Source organism: Triturus cristatus, chromosome 4_1 (assembly GCF_964204655.1).
Source record: "Triturus cristatus chromosome 4_1, aTriCri1.1, whole genome shotgun sequence".
Lineage (NCBI taxonomy): Eukaryota > Metazoa > Chordata > Amphibia > Caudata > Salamandridae > Triturus > Triturus cristatus.
In genome coordinates this window covers 278,735,269-278,750,198 of record NC_140585.1, presented here as the reverse complement: position 1 = coordinate 278,750,198, position 14,930 = coordinate 278,735,269, and the positions used below count along the sequence as shown (strand labels likewise).

Sequence of the window (14,930 nt, the reverse complement as noted above, 5' to 3'; positions counted from 1 at the left end):
CTCTCTCTACCTCTCTACACCCCTCTATCTACACCACTCTCTCTACCCCTCTCTCTACATAACCCTCTCTACCCACCTCTTTCTCTCTCTCTCTCTACACCTCTCTCTCTCTATACACACCTCCCTCTCTCTCTCTATATACACACCTCCCTCTCTCTCTCTCTCTACACACCTCTCTCTCTACCTCTAAGTGGCAGCCGGAGCCTGATAGCACTGCTTGTCCTTAAAAAAAAAACAAGCATTGGCATAGCCAATAGGTCTCGCCTTTGGGACCTTATAAGTGTTTAACCATGCAACAGTTAATGTTGTTGCACCAAGGATATTGTGCTGCATAACTAAATACTTATAAGGTCCCAAAAGCGAGCCCTATTGGCTATGCCAATGCTTGTTCTAGATAGCTGTCCAAAGCCTCATTCTGTGCAGCCTGAGGCTTGTTGCATGATTGACATGGCAAACGAGGGCTCGGCTCGTCCAAGGGCTCTTAGAGCCAAGCCCAGCCTGGGCTCTGGCTCAGCTCTACCAGTCAATGTGTTGGCTCGCCCACCTTTACTTTTATGTGGCAGCCTAGTGTGATGTGTTGTAGTGCTGGTATGCTTCCATAAATGATTTATTATGAGCAAACATCTCCGGACTGCTATCAATCTGCCATTAAGTGAGATCTAATTAAAGTGGCATCGGCGTGATACCGACCGGACACTTGAGTATCCACAATGACGACACTGTCTGCGTCATGCCTAGAATAGAGGGCGCAGGCTGCCGGAGCGCCACACGCGCCGTGCCTTCTGTCGGCTGCCCACGAAGCACTCCTCTAAACTTGTTTACTGTGTAAGGAGGGTGAAGTAGCGTGTTTATTTGGGGTGTGTGTGCAGGGGGGAGGCGGCGAGTTAGGAGAGCCAAACTCTTTAAGGAAGATGAGGTAAATGCGTTAATCAGAGTGTGAGTGATGGACAGGCATATGAGAGTGGCACCACTAGGTGTCGCAGCTGCACCGCCTGCTGCGATAGGCGAGCTCCTCGACTTGAAACCACTGAATCGCACAGCAGCCGTTGGTGAAGCCGAGGTGTCGCTTCCTGTTCTACTTGGTGTAGTCTTAATCCACCACGTCTTTATTCTCAATGATTGCCTGAAGTTTCACACTTAATTCTTGTCTGTGCCTTCGTGCTATTGAAAGGACGGACCTCACTCCTCAGAGCAGGAAGCGATCAGTCTGATAGACTCGGTGCAAACTGTGAAAAATAAATCTTCTCACTGCTGGTCCGCTCCGCTATGAGTTTTTTCCTAGAGAAAGAGCGCCACCTAGAGAAAGCAATTCGCTTCAGCGTATGAATTTTGACTTCTTCAGAGAGCGGGCAAACGCTCTTCAGCATCAGGTTCGTTCCCCGCCCCAGCTCTCTCCACTGTTTGGGAATATTCTTAGATCATGTATAACAGTAGTTCTGGCGTTGGCTACTAGCCTTTTAGCTTTGCCAGTGCGTATTTCCATGTGAATGTTTTTTGCATGAAAACAGACTTTGTATAAAAATCATTGTTTAAAAGCCAAAATGTCCAACATGTTAACATTAAAATACACATTGCAGTAGTAGTCCCTGGCACTGAAGAGGACTACTTATTCCGTGGATGTGCACAATGTACAAGAGGTTATTCCCACCACTCATAGCCAGGTAAGCCAGTGGCTGAAGTGGGCTGACCATGTGCCACATGCTGTATGCTATGGTAGGGCGGAAGCAAAACTTGAATGACACTGCAGCAGAACAATGGATGAAGAAGGCTGACTGAAAGCCCCTGAAGGAAGGAAAAACTAAAAGATCTTGGCTAATGCCACACTTAATGAAAATACAAGAAAGGTTTTAAGGAAGCTGGAAACAAGGTCAAATGTATGAATTAAGACCTCAGTAAAACAAATATATTTGGGGTGCAGACATCCAGAGGAGAACTGCATAATCATGAGTGGTCTTCATGATATCTGCAAAGTAAAGAGTTCTAGTGGAAGCATCATGGGTGTTTTTTATCACTCTCTTCGGGGGGCTTGCAGGTGGGCAACGGTGAACTTGCTATCTCGCACAGCTCTGCATTGGGTCAAGTCTCCAAGAGCCGGCTCCACACGTTTTCACACACATAAGGAGTCACAGTCACTAGGTAATAATCCTTGTGTCGGCACAGTATCCTGAGGTTCTCATACCGCATCAGACCTAGATGAGGAATACTGCATGGTGATTCCACCAGTCCTGACAATAGGACGGACAGACGCTGACAAGGATTATTACCTAGCGACCCTGACTCCTTGAACCATGTACCCGGATTACCCTTGGGGATTAGTCATTTATCGGCCAGCACACTTGGTCCTTAGTTTCGGATTTGACACAGAATCCAAAACTGTGCTTATGATAGACACACGTTTAGAACTTATTAGAATGGATTTGTCTCATTTGCTCAGTTCTTGCAAGCCTTGAAAAAGCCTTTGGCCTGAGTGCCAGTAGATCGGGCGAAACACGTGTTGGCTGATAATTGGGTTAAATAAACCAAAAAAGGACCTTAACTGAATGATCTGTTTTGAGTTCTTGACATTAACAAGATGCCAATACTCAGTACTGAAGTGATTTGTACATAGAGACTTAACAAGTGGGACTCTATGAATTGCACTAATCGAAAAAACCTTTTTATGGTTGAAGCATCCACCTGAGTGTTAAAAATACTGGAGAGCTATGTTGTATAGAATCATAATCACTGTACATTTGTGTCTGCAGCCTGTACCGACTATAGGAGACAGCCCATCAGTACAGTGGGGAGTTTGGAGTCCTAGAAAGGGCCCAAATGTTGGCATCCCCGGACGTGTTGGCCATGGAAACTGTTGTAAACATCCACAAACCCATACGTTTGTGATTTTTATAAACATTTTATAGCTTCCTTTCCAATCTAGGTCAAATGTTTATTTTATCACTAGAAAAAGATAACATAAGGGTGCACCCCTCGTTTCTTGCAGATGTTGGGGAAAGGCATTTCCCTTGTGAAGAAACAAAACACTCTTTTTCTTTCTCTTTTAATGTGCTTTTCCACATTTCTAAATGCATACTCCAGAGTATTGGACTGTGCATGAAGGTCTACGAAGACACCTGTAAAATAATTTTCATCCAATTGTGCAACTATGCTTCAATCAAACAACAAAAGGGACGGACCCTGCAGGGGAATCCAAAAATACTGCAACACTGCTCCAGGTAAAACGGGGAAAAAACCATTGGGTTTTAAAAAGAACCCTCACCCACCAACCTAGTTGGTGGCATGCTTCATCATCGGGTTCCCAACTGGGCTGCCGAATGCAACCCAGGTGTGCTTCGACGCCTGATTACAGTGGAGCGGGTGTTTTTCTGTGTGAAGGGAGTGAGATTAAAGTTCGAGTAAAAATGCCTCTAGGATCCTCCGTCAAGGTAGAACAACTATATTCTTGAGGTCCCAGGACAAGGTTAAAAAGCAAGGATGGATACTGCAAAGACTAATTTGATCTTTAATATCCAAGTGGTGGTCTACATGTTTCAGCCTTACAATACAACTTATAAAGGCTTTCTTCAGGACCAAACGGTGCAGTGGGGACAAATTAAAAGGCCTTGTGAAATATCAGCACACACTAAGGTGTGCTGTGAGTGCGGGGGTAATGCCTTACTTACGGTTCACACTGACAAAATGTATGCGTAGCTATTATGCAGTAGCATCGATCCCGGAGGTGGCAGACACCTGTAGTCACACATTCGTCAAGGTAGTCTCTCGGCATCGGAACCTACTGTCATCCAGCACGGGATCCTGTGAGTGTGTGCAGCACACCGTCCGCTTGTGCAGCACACTGTCAACTTGTACAACACAGCGTCAGTTTGTAAAGCACAGTGTCAGCTAGTACAGCACAGTGTCAGTTTGTGTAGCATAGTGTCAGCTTGTGCAGCACAGTGTCAGTTTGTGCAGCACACGGTCAACTTTGTCAGCTTGTGCAGCACACTGTCAGCTTGTGTAGCACAGAGTCAGCTTGCACAGCACACTGTCAGCGTGTGCAGCACAGTGTCAGTTTGTGCAGCAGTGTCAGCTTGTGCAGCACAGTTTCAGCTTGTGCAGCACAGTTTCAGCTTGTGCAGCACAGGGTCAGTTTGTGCAGCAGTGTCAGTTTGTGCAGCACAGGGTCAGCTTGTGCAGCACAGGGTCAGCTTGTGCAGCACAGGGTCAGTTTGTGCAGCACACTGTCAGCTTCTGCAGCACAGTGTCAGCTTGTGCAGCGTGCAGCACAGTGGCAGCTTGTGCAGCCTCTTTGGAAATGTTATTCTCTTGACGCAGGCCACGTAACAGTTCTCGAGGCAAAAGCCATAATTTGCTGTGGATTTGAACCGAATGGCCTGAGATTCATTGGGTTACTTTCCTTTTTATTCTCCTGCAGTTCTTTAATTTCAATGTATTCTTATGAAAGCATATGTACACTTGTACCAAAATAGAATATTCTAATAAGATATGTCTAACTTACAGTTAGTTTAATTAGCCAGAATTAAATTAAGCATGGAAGCTGCGATTGTTGGCTTCTAAACCAGTGTCTGTAAATCTCTGCAGTATGTTTGGATGGGGGAGCTGGTTTTTCTTCTGGGAAGAGCTCTTGTGTGCAGTGCAGAGCAAGAGGAAGCGTTATGGGAGGAGACCCTGCACCTACAGTGTAAGCTGCGGGGCAAGACCTCTCGTACCTAAACTTGCACCCCACCATTGTCGGACTGACCTATAGGGCAATCAGGCAGTGGCTGATGGACTAGTGTGATAGGTCAGTGTGTGGAGTGGTGTGATAGGTCAGTGTGTGGAGTGGTGTGATAGGTCAGTGTGTGGAGTGGTGTGATAGGTCAGTGTGTGGGCCGTTTTCATCACTGCTTGTGGGCCTGGTTTATTCTATACTGGGCTGGTTTTTATGTTGATTTCCCTGATATTAAAAGAAGCATTGCCTGCAACAAGCTCAAATCCTTACAGTACTCCATGCCTTGCAAAACACTTATGTATGGTCTCTTTACAAGTTGAAAACTGCCCCAGTTTGAAAACACGAGCCACTTGTTTAGCTATCTGATTCACCAATGGGGGCCCCTTTTGTTTTGGTGCCCAGGTCTATTTTCAGTCCCAGGCCGACCTTACGCCCCACAGTAGAGTGGGTATGGCTGAGATGTTGAAACACCTCTAGAAAGTGGTGAACATTTGTTCAAAAATAAATGTGCGAATCAACGTGTCATTCATTGTGGCCTAAAGCAGGCTACAATTTCCAGGATCTTAAAACAGCTATCAAATAACACGTTGTTTCTTATGTTACCAAGATTTAATGGAGGACACTTTCTCAAATGACCAGGCCTCTTAATGCTTTGGTGCCGAAATTGTCTGCAGGTGTGGGACCACCGCTGGGAACTCTGTGGGGAGATGTCCCTGTTTAAGTCCTGGTCCCATGGATAAATGAGGTGGATGTGGGTTTTTTCTTCCAGGTTTGTTCCTTTGGGGTGGGGGTCTTGCAACCCGCCATCAAAACTCACTTGGAGTAAACGCGAGTTTGAGTTGTCACTGCATAGTGTCTCGCAGTGGGACTGCAGGTATTCTGACCCTCCACTCAACTCGAGTCAGCTGTGAAGGCGTAGTCCAACATATGTGGTCCAAATATTGCTTGGAATGATTTATGCCTTTTCCAGTTTTTGCCTGGCACATGGTTGTGCTGGTGGTTGTAGAGTGTGGGTTGTTGGTAACCCTAGTGTAGAGGTTCTTCATCTGAGCCCAGAGCTTGGATATTAATAGGGAAGTGTGTTCTGACTTTAGGTCTGAAGACTAACTGCGCTCTCTAGCTGTTAAAGATGCTATCCAGTTCTAAGAGGCTATTTATTACCTGGCTGTGTGCACACAGTTCCCATGTTTTGCTTTTAACCTTGTATCCTTTGTGACTCCCTTATGCTTTATTTTGAATTTTAAAGAAGAGCAAAAGGCTTCTCGAATGCAAGAGTGAGACCTGATAACATACTGAAATTTGTTGCTAAAATAACCAGGCGATACCAAAGGGGATGATGGACGGAGCGTTAGAGCAAATCAAACACTCACCCCCAGTCAACTGATCTGGGTTTAATCCATCATCATTCTTTAGCTCCCTCCACCACCCCAGTTCAGACATGGCCATATGCAAATCAGTCTGATCGTGTGCCAGGACATTATGTATAAGGTCTGGTTCAGGTGATTTGGTTCTATACATTCATTATTTGTTTTATTTTGCTTTGTGCAAAAGGGGTGGGTGATGCATTGATCCAGAGGGGGCAGGAAAACAAGAAAGACACTAGTACCTTCATGAAATGTCAGACAAACGGACAGAATACTACATCAAGGAATGACTGTTGTGCAGCCCGAGTTGGAAAATGTTCAGAGTTCGATGGCCTCGACTGAAGTCCCTTCTACTAGTAACATCGGCTTTACAATCTGTTTAAAACACTTCTGTGCCAGCTACTGCTCTTCAGCAGGATCAGCCTGGCACTTAGAATTAGACTGAACAAGTTAAGTATGAAAGACATGTCTTAGTACGCACAAAAGAAAGTGGGTAGGGCACTATAGTGAATGAAGAGCAGTGTACAGTGACTGAGTAGTGTAGTGTTGTCGGCCCAGGGCCAACATGCTACACAAATGAGTGAAACAGACACATAGATGTGGTACTGCTAACTGGCCTAGGACTTGTGCGCCCAGCCCCTTTTATTAGCAGGGTCGCCTGACCGGTGACGACTGTGATGGGTGCTTGTAAAGTGTAACACATCACACTCCTGAATACTAGAACGAGTCCATCAGGACACTACAAGGAGTAGTATACAGTGACTGAGGAGCAGTGTACAGAGACCTAGGAGTAGTGTACAGGACGGAGGAGCGAGATCACAGTGACCCAGAAGCAGATTTAAATCGACAACTTGCCATAGGGAACTGATTGCACAGGTGTTGAGGTCGAGTGTCTGTTCAATTAACCTAGGCAGAGTGTCAACATCTGGTCTTCGTCCTTTTGAACTGCAAGGATGTCTGCTAACTTCTGGAGAGAAAGCTTCATGTGTCACTGCACTGAGTTGTCACCTCTCCTTTAACTTACGTGCTGATCAAACAGGCTTAGCTGAGCGTTCACAAGGGTAGATTTGTCTGTAGTAACAACTTAACAATTAACTACAACCCGGCGGGACTAAGATGTCAACAGAGTTGGGGCACAGTGAAATGCCATGCTGGCAGCTGAGAGGATACTAAAGCTATGATAGAGCCAGGTTTTTGGGTCTGGCTTGACAATGCAGCTGTCGCCTGACTTAATGTGATCAAGCTGAAATGGAGCTTTCAGGAGTACTACATAAAGAGGCTATGGCTCTACCCCATGTTGGTAACCACGAGTACGTTTTGATTGGGCAGAAATTGTGTGCTTTCACAGTCCACAAAAAAAGTCCTTCCCATCCACGCAGCTCTGGTTATTTTCTTTATTCGGCTGCCTGAACCAGCAGCAGAATTGGTCTGAGTTTGAACTTTGAGGAGCACATACATGGCATTGTAATGCTGTTAAAGTGTCTCAGATAACTTCATGTGTTTGTGATTCTCTAGCAGCAGCAAAGATGGGAGGAGAGCAGTCGTGAGGAATGCACTGCAGTCCCCGCCCCCTTCACTTACATCATTGGCTTTAGACTTCAGTGCAGTTTTGTTTTTGCCTGCAGTATGGGCTGCCCAGGGCTACACTAATCTACTTGGATTCTTAGGTCTGGCTTGACAATCCAATTGTCGCTTGACCTTATCTGACCAACATAAAAGAGATTTCAGAGTACTACTGAGAGAGGGGCTTAGGCTCCACCCCCATGTTAGCTCCTGACTACGGAATTTGCTTGGGTCGGATTTGTGTGCTTCCACTAAAAAGACTGCTTGTATGGTACTTCTTCTCGATACAGCAAGACTTATTTGGTTATGGTGTCTAGCCAATGATCATGGCTAAAAGTCTGATCTGTTTATGAAATGTTACAATAAAGGCAGTAGGTGTGACGCATTTAATGTAAAATGCATATGTTAAGATCAATGGGCATTTATTGTTATTGCTCTATATAAAAACTTACAGATAGGTATTTTGTTAGAAGGAATCGCATAAATTACTATAGTAGGCAAGTAGGTTAGTAGGTTTTGGTTATCCTGTGTGACAACACTTGGGTTTAGAAGGTGAGCATCCTTGTTAGGCCCTCCACGGAAAGATAGGGTTTTGCTTAGCCAACTCTCGTTTTGTATACCTTCCTAATTTTATATGTTTCTGATGCTTGCCTTGTGGGACAGTTTATGCTCAAAACTGTAGGCCTAGGTTAGTTATGGTGTCAAGCTACAGGTCTGATTAGTGCACTGGGAAACCTTAAGTCCGATGACGCATTGATTGTGAAACGCATATGTTGATGTTAACACGCTTTTAAGAGTAAATTATTATTACTCCGTAGATAGGTATTTTTTTACATAGTTTCATAGATTACCACTGTAGGCAAGGGATTTAGCGTAATATATTTCTCCCAAGCTTTGTTACACCTTCGTTTCCACCCTACGTTCTTTTGATCCTTCTGTTTTCCCAACTCCTGTTATTTTATTCCTCTTATTATTCTCCCTTCTGCCCTCTTTTCTTCTTCCCTTTCATTCCCTTTTTTTCGTTCTTCTTTGCTCTCTGTCCTAACTTCTTTTCTCAGTTCCTTTCTTCCTCTCACCACTCATTCATTCTGCATTTCCTTCCTTCCAGACTTCTTTCTGATGCCTATATTGCCCACATTTCTTACCTCCAACCTTTATCGTGTATTCTTTTCTCGTTTTCTTCTCTTGCTCTTACTCTTTACACCTTCCGCTTCTAGTTCTTTCTCCTTACCATTTTTTTTACTTCGTTCATTGCCTTTCTTTCCATCCTTTCCCTTCTTGGTTTAGTTCTATTTTCCTGCCCGCCCTCTATCCTTCCCTTCGAATCCTCATTTTCGCCTTTTCTTCTGCTTTTGCTTTTATTTCTTCCCTTTTACCTTACCGGTCATTTCTTTGTTTGTTTGATTTCTTCCCTTCTTGCTTGTTTGCCTTCGTCTCTCCCCCCCCTTCTTTTTATTCTGTCCTTCGTTCCTTCCTTCTATCCATATTTCACTACCTTCCATAACACCCTCCTCTTGCCCTGGATTTCCTTCCCTTCGCCGAAGGCTTCTTCCGCTCGTTTGCCGTTTGCTCCATTTCTCCATCTTGGACTCCCTCGTTCATTGCTATTCTAGACCTGTTCCCAGGCACGGGTGTCTTTCTTTCTGCCCTCCATCTCCTCTAATCACCCAGCTCTTCCCGTGACCTCTGCTCCTTTCAATCACGGAGAAAACCCGCGTTACCATAACAACCTAATGCGATCACTGAGAAACAGCCGGCCTCCTCTGCAGTCGCCGTCAGTTGCAGCGGCCGCCTGGGGCCTTGAGCCCTCGGAAGCACACACACTCTCTCTCTCTCCCTCCTCCCGCGTAGAGCCTATAACGGGAGGGAGAATAGTGAGCTGAAAAATGCCTCCGAAAATTTTGAAGACAAGCCCTCGACTTTGCTCCGTGCTACATTCTGATCCTCTCAAGGGAGGCTAGGGGGTTCTTTCCCTAGTATTTATTTTTAAATGACGCCAAAGCATTCTTTTAAATAAAGATTTTCGGTTTGGCATGCAGTTCTGAGACATGGATGTGCCAGTGACATTTTGCTTCCTGGCTGCTTTCACGATTGGCGGGGCCGAGGATCCCCTCCAGCCCTCCACGCAGCCCCCTGCCCTAAAGCCTCCTGGCGAGTGTCCCCATGTCCCGTACGCCCACTCCAGCACCGAGGCCAGTGTCAGGAATAATTAGAGGAGCGCCTCGCTAACGCGTGACTAGAAGCGGCATGCGTAAGAAGCTGCCCGACCGCAGCGCTGCCAGGCACCACATGCGCTCTCCGAGCCTCGTTTCCGATGTCCCTAAACACATTTGCATTATTCAGAATTCTGTGTCTAAATAATGCGTCCAGCTCTGTCCAATATGTCCATTTTGTGAGTTTTCCCTTCATTTGTGGAATGGCAGTGGATTCGTCCATGACATCACTCACATTCGACAGGTCATCAGCTGAGCTGAATGAGGGGGGAAAGTAGTCAGAAATTGCACCCAGCACCGAGCCACATGACCAGGGGCCGGCTTTTTGTAACGACTTGCGTTGTAATGGCATGCGTAGAAAACGCATGTGTTGTAACGAGGGCTATTCCTACACAGTGGCGGGTCCTTCTCAGGGGTGCCCCCGCTGCTTCTTGTGAGCCCCCACATTCTGCACCTTGCCTCTCAGAGGACCCTCCGCATTTAATTAAGCAGTGTTCATTAAAACACTACTGTTATATTTTTTATCAACACAGCCAGTGCGCGTGTCAGCCCTCTTGGCCTCGTCTCTAGGCTCCTGGTGTCAGGAGGGGGCAGAGGGGGCTGAGGCACTCCAGCTACAGAGGGCTGTAAAACGCAAACCTTTGTAGGTGGATGTCTGGATTGCGCGCATGTCTGGGGAGCGCAGTTCAACTACGGTCCCCTCACACAGACCCAATCCATTTTATTTAGCAGACACACTGCGCATGCTTCAGGCAGTACAGTATATCTGTTAAAATGATGCAGTCAGGGCACATATCAGTGTATCCCTGAGGCCAATGAGAAGCCACACAGAGCAGCAGGGGTAGGATACCCAGCTCTATCACAGCTTCTTATAGGGCTGTGCTTCCAGTCCTATCAGGAAGCAGGGAGAGGAATTGAGGTTGGTCTTTTCCTTTTCAAACATGCCCATATTTCTATGGCTCGCTCCTCGTTGGAAATCATGGCTTGCTGGTTCCAGTGTCTAACACTAGATTCCTGCTGTGCTGCAGAGTTATGTAAAACAAAATGATGTTTCTCTTTTCATGTATATATGTGTTCGTGAGGATGGCTGTGAGTGATTGAAAATGAATGGGATTGAGTGAATGTGAGTCTGGTAGTTTGTTCGTGATTGTCGATAAGAGTGAAAATGAGTTTGAGTGTGTATGAATAAGAGAAAGTGAGTGTGAAGGAGTGTGAGTGCTTTATAAGGAGTGAGTGATTGGAGAGTGTGAGAGGGAATGGAAGTGGGTCAGATGTGTAGCTGTCTATAGTGCACGAGATGCAGCTTTATCAGCACCCATAGTCAGTAAGTATGAAAGGTTGAGTGGATGTAAGTGTGTTTGTAATGGCAGTGAGAATGAGAGCCAGTGAGTGTGTCTGTGTGTGAGTAATAGTGAGTATGAGTTAAATTCAGTAAGTGAGAGAATGTAAGGTAGAGTGAGTGAGGGGGAGAGTAAATGTGAGAGCAAGTGAGTATGGGTTTGACATATTTTGAAAACAGTGGGGTCAACTCCTGGCAGGTATTACGCCCCACCACTGTCAAAGGTCACCAGACGCCACTGGAAGTAAGTGGAACTCATGTTAGCTGCAATAGGAGTTGTGTAAATATTGCACACGCAGAAGGGACAGTGTCCCCCGTATGCTCGACTTGAAGACTGAGCCCAGTGCCTATACATGTGTGTGTCTATATATATATATATATATATATATATCTCATGTGGGAATGATTGAGCACAAACATAGGCTGCCAGATTATCTCATGAAAAGTCAAAGCACATTTGTTCATGATGGCTTTAATAACTGGATTTTTTTCTGTAGCATGCCCAAGCACAGGAAGAATGTCATCAGCTGTGTCACTGTGCACGACTCTCCTGACTCTGACACGTCCAGTAACATCAGCCCGAAGACAGCACAACGGCGCCAGTCTGTGAACCACCATGGCGACAGCAAAGCCTCCGTGAATGCACATGGAAGCGGGAATCCTCGCACCATCATCGTGCCGCCGCTAAAGACACAGCCCAGTGAAGTGCTGGTGGAATGTGATAGCCTCCTGCCAGGTACATCAGACATATGTTACGAAGCTCTGTCAACTACTGCTTGTTCAACCATACAACATCCATACCCCCTTCTCACAACTGCTTGCTAAACCATACACAAGTCCATCCCAATGAACCCTACCCTTATTTTGACTTATAATTACTTCCCAGCCATCACTTCGCCCAGTACCATTTCGTCAGTGAACCATTACTTCGACTTTGAAAGTAAGCTTATAAGTAGTTTAAACATAACTATAAATGTACATTGATTTAGATAGTGAATTTAATTAAAATAGTATTTTAAATAATTAAATATTTAACATTCATCACGTTTTTACCATTTTATTTTGTTTTGATTTAATATAAATAAATAATATAATTAATTCTCTAACATTTATAAGGGGTATGATTAGACATAGATTTAACGGTTCCTGTAGTGTTTGAATTTAACTTTAATAAGATAATTATGTGTTTAACATTTACTACAGTTGGAGGTCATTGTTTTGGGAATTAAATTGATGAGTTTTAATAAAATGAACTTTTGGACTATTAAGGTTTACTTTTTATTTAATTTAACTTAATATAATTCTAATACAATTTTTAATATTTGTTGTGCTTAGAGTTAGGGGTTGAGATGTGCTTATAACGCACACTAATTTAACATAATGTGATTACTATTAACCAATCCAATCAAAAGAATTTATTCGGATAACAATGTATTCATAAAAGTGAAACACATACAAGAAGTATAATCACAGTGGGACAATTAAATAACATATCAAATTCATAATATAGCAGGCAGTCAGTAAATAAGTTACATAGTAAAAACAGACACAGGAGCATAGTCAAAATATATATTAAAAAGTAGCAAAATTATAATATACTTCACAGGTCACAAATCTATTTATGGGCCCCTGTAGCTAATTGCAAGAAAGTACCAACTCGCAGAATCAGTTAATCATTTTCCATTTGAAGTATGCTGTAAAGGGCCCCAGTTAACTTGATAGGTGACAGGTTTTTTTTTTAAAAAAAAGGGATTAGCAGCCATTGAGCATATTTCATATAATATTTGCAGAAAAATAAAAAATGTAAAAGTGTTTCTCCACTGCAGCCATTACATGGACATGGCAGGGAATCAAGTTTAGCATTATACCCAAGGGGAAAGCAGAGCAAATTTCATATGGTCCCGACTCTTGAACGAAAGTGGAGACCTCTCTCCCAGCGCGACATTGGTAATACAATGCAGTTGGGTAAACCATGTTTGGTTTGCTCGATGAGTATAAATTTAGCAACAGTTTGTTTCTTTGATTCCCTGTCTAATCTGTCTGCGCTATGAAGTGCATACAGTGCTGACCTTAGCACTTTTTTGTCAACTGACACAGCTGTGTTTCAATTGAAAAACAATCCTCTAAGATTGACACTTTCCAAACTCTTAATGACCTCGGCAAGCCAAGGAATAGCCATCCCTTTCTCACAGCAAATGCAATAATCTATTATGTTCCTTGTGAGGGATGCTTTGGGGTTTTTCATTATGGCTAGCCAGAACAAAGCTGGGTGTGCCCTTATAAAATCTTCAATGTGCCCCAGTTGTAGTTCCCTATGGCATAAATACTAAGCGGTGGAGATTGGAGCGCCCAAGAGTTTTCTGCAAAATCTATTTTCCTCTAATTGGATGCTATGACTTTTGGCAAAACCCCAGACCTCTGCGCCAAAGTAGCTATTGGTATGCACTGTGACTTAAAGATCTTTAGGATAGCTGGAATTGTCCCTTATCTTTTAGGGCGAGGGAGGCAAAGGATTGAGTTAGAGGTCTTCGAGAACTTGTTTTTACATGCCCCATGTGTTCATTCCAGGTGCCGTTCGCAGCGAAGACCATCCCCAAGTAGGGAAAAGTGGTAGTACAAGTTAGTTTTTGATCTCCCACAAAAATTGAATTTAGGGGATATTTCCTAGGCCCGCAAGACATTATAAAAGATTTACATAGATTGTACATAGATCTAGGCCAGTCATAAGGTCGGTGAATCCTCGTACTAAAGTGCGTAGTGCATTTGGCTTACAACCAATTAAAACCGCATCATCTGCGTATAAAAGTACTGGAAGGATTTTGCCTTTAATTTTGGGGACGTCATTGGTGAGAGTGATCAGTGATTTGTGCAAATTATTTATGTAGATAATAAAAAGGAGGGGAGCTAGGACACAACCTTGCCTAACCCCCCTACCAACACTGATATCGCTAGACACCTCACCCCCGTCACCAATCCTGACCAGAGCTTTGAGGTCTGTGTGTAGGTAGGCCAAAAAATTAAAAAGGGCCTCATCCAAGCCATAAGCTTGGAGAACAGACCACAAACAAGACCTGTTAACAAAGTCGAAAGCCGAGGTCAGGTCCATAAAAGCTAAATAAAGTGGCAGGTGCTGTGCAATGGTATACTTCCCTATAATCAGGTTAAGATATAGACACTGCTCATTTGTGCCGATTTTACTCCTAAAGCCTAGTTGGCATTGTTCTAAAATGTGGTTGTCCTCTGTCCAAGTTAACATTTTATTATATAAAACTCTGCCTAAAATTTTAAGGGTGTTATCTATCAAAGAAATCGGCCTAGAGCAGCTAGGTTGGGAGCGGTCCCCCTTTTTAAAAATTTGGGACAATATTGCTAGTGGTCCAAGTCTCTGGCAGTGGGGCATTGGTTAAATTATTAAAAACCTTTAGCAGCAGTGGGGCCCAAAAATCAGGGTTATATTTAATGAGATCGATAGGGAACCCATCAGGGCCAGGGGCTTAGTTACCCACGCTCTGGCGTATGGCCTCCTCGATCTCTATTAGCGATATGGCTACTCCTGGTAGTGCCCTACAGATAAAAGGGTCTGGTTCAGGGGACGGAGCCGAGTAAATTAGGGAGAAGTGACTTTCCCAGGTTGCGCTCGTTATGTTGCAGCTCATGGATGTTAGCGGCTGCCCCATTGTTCTTAGATCTTTGATGGCAGTCCAGAATGTATTCTCATTTTTTAAACTGACAGCATTAACAAG

General features: G+C 44.3%; 1 protein-coding gene across 6 annotated transcripts in view; it reads left to right on the top strand.

Annotated features, from left to right (window-relative positions):
- The window catches only part of HIPK2 (homeodomain interacting protein kinase 2), a 373,824-nt gene that overhangs the window by 342,497 nt on the left and 16,397 nt on the right, over positions 1-14,930 (top strand). For all 6 annotated transcript variants that reach the window (XM_085652045.1, XM_085652044.1, XM_085652047.1 and 3 more), the window contains one exon: positions 11,685-11,923. In XM_085652045.1, coding sequence (XP_085508171.1) covers positions 11,685-11,923 — 239 coding nt within the window. The remainder of the gene's footprint in view (positions 1-11,684; positions 11,924-14,930) is intronic.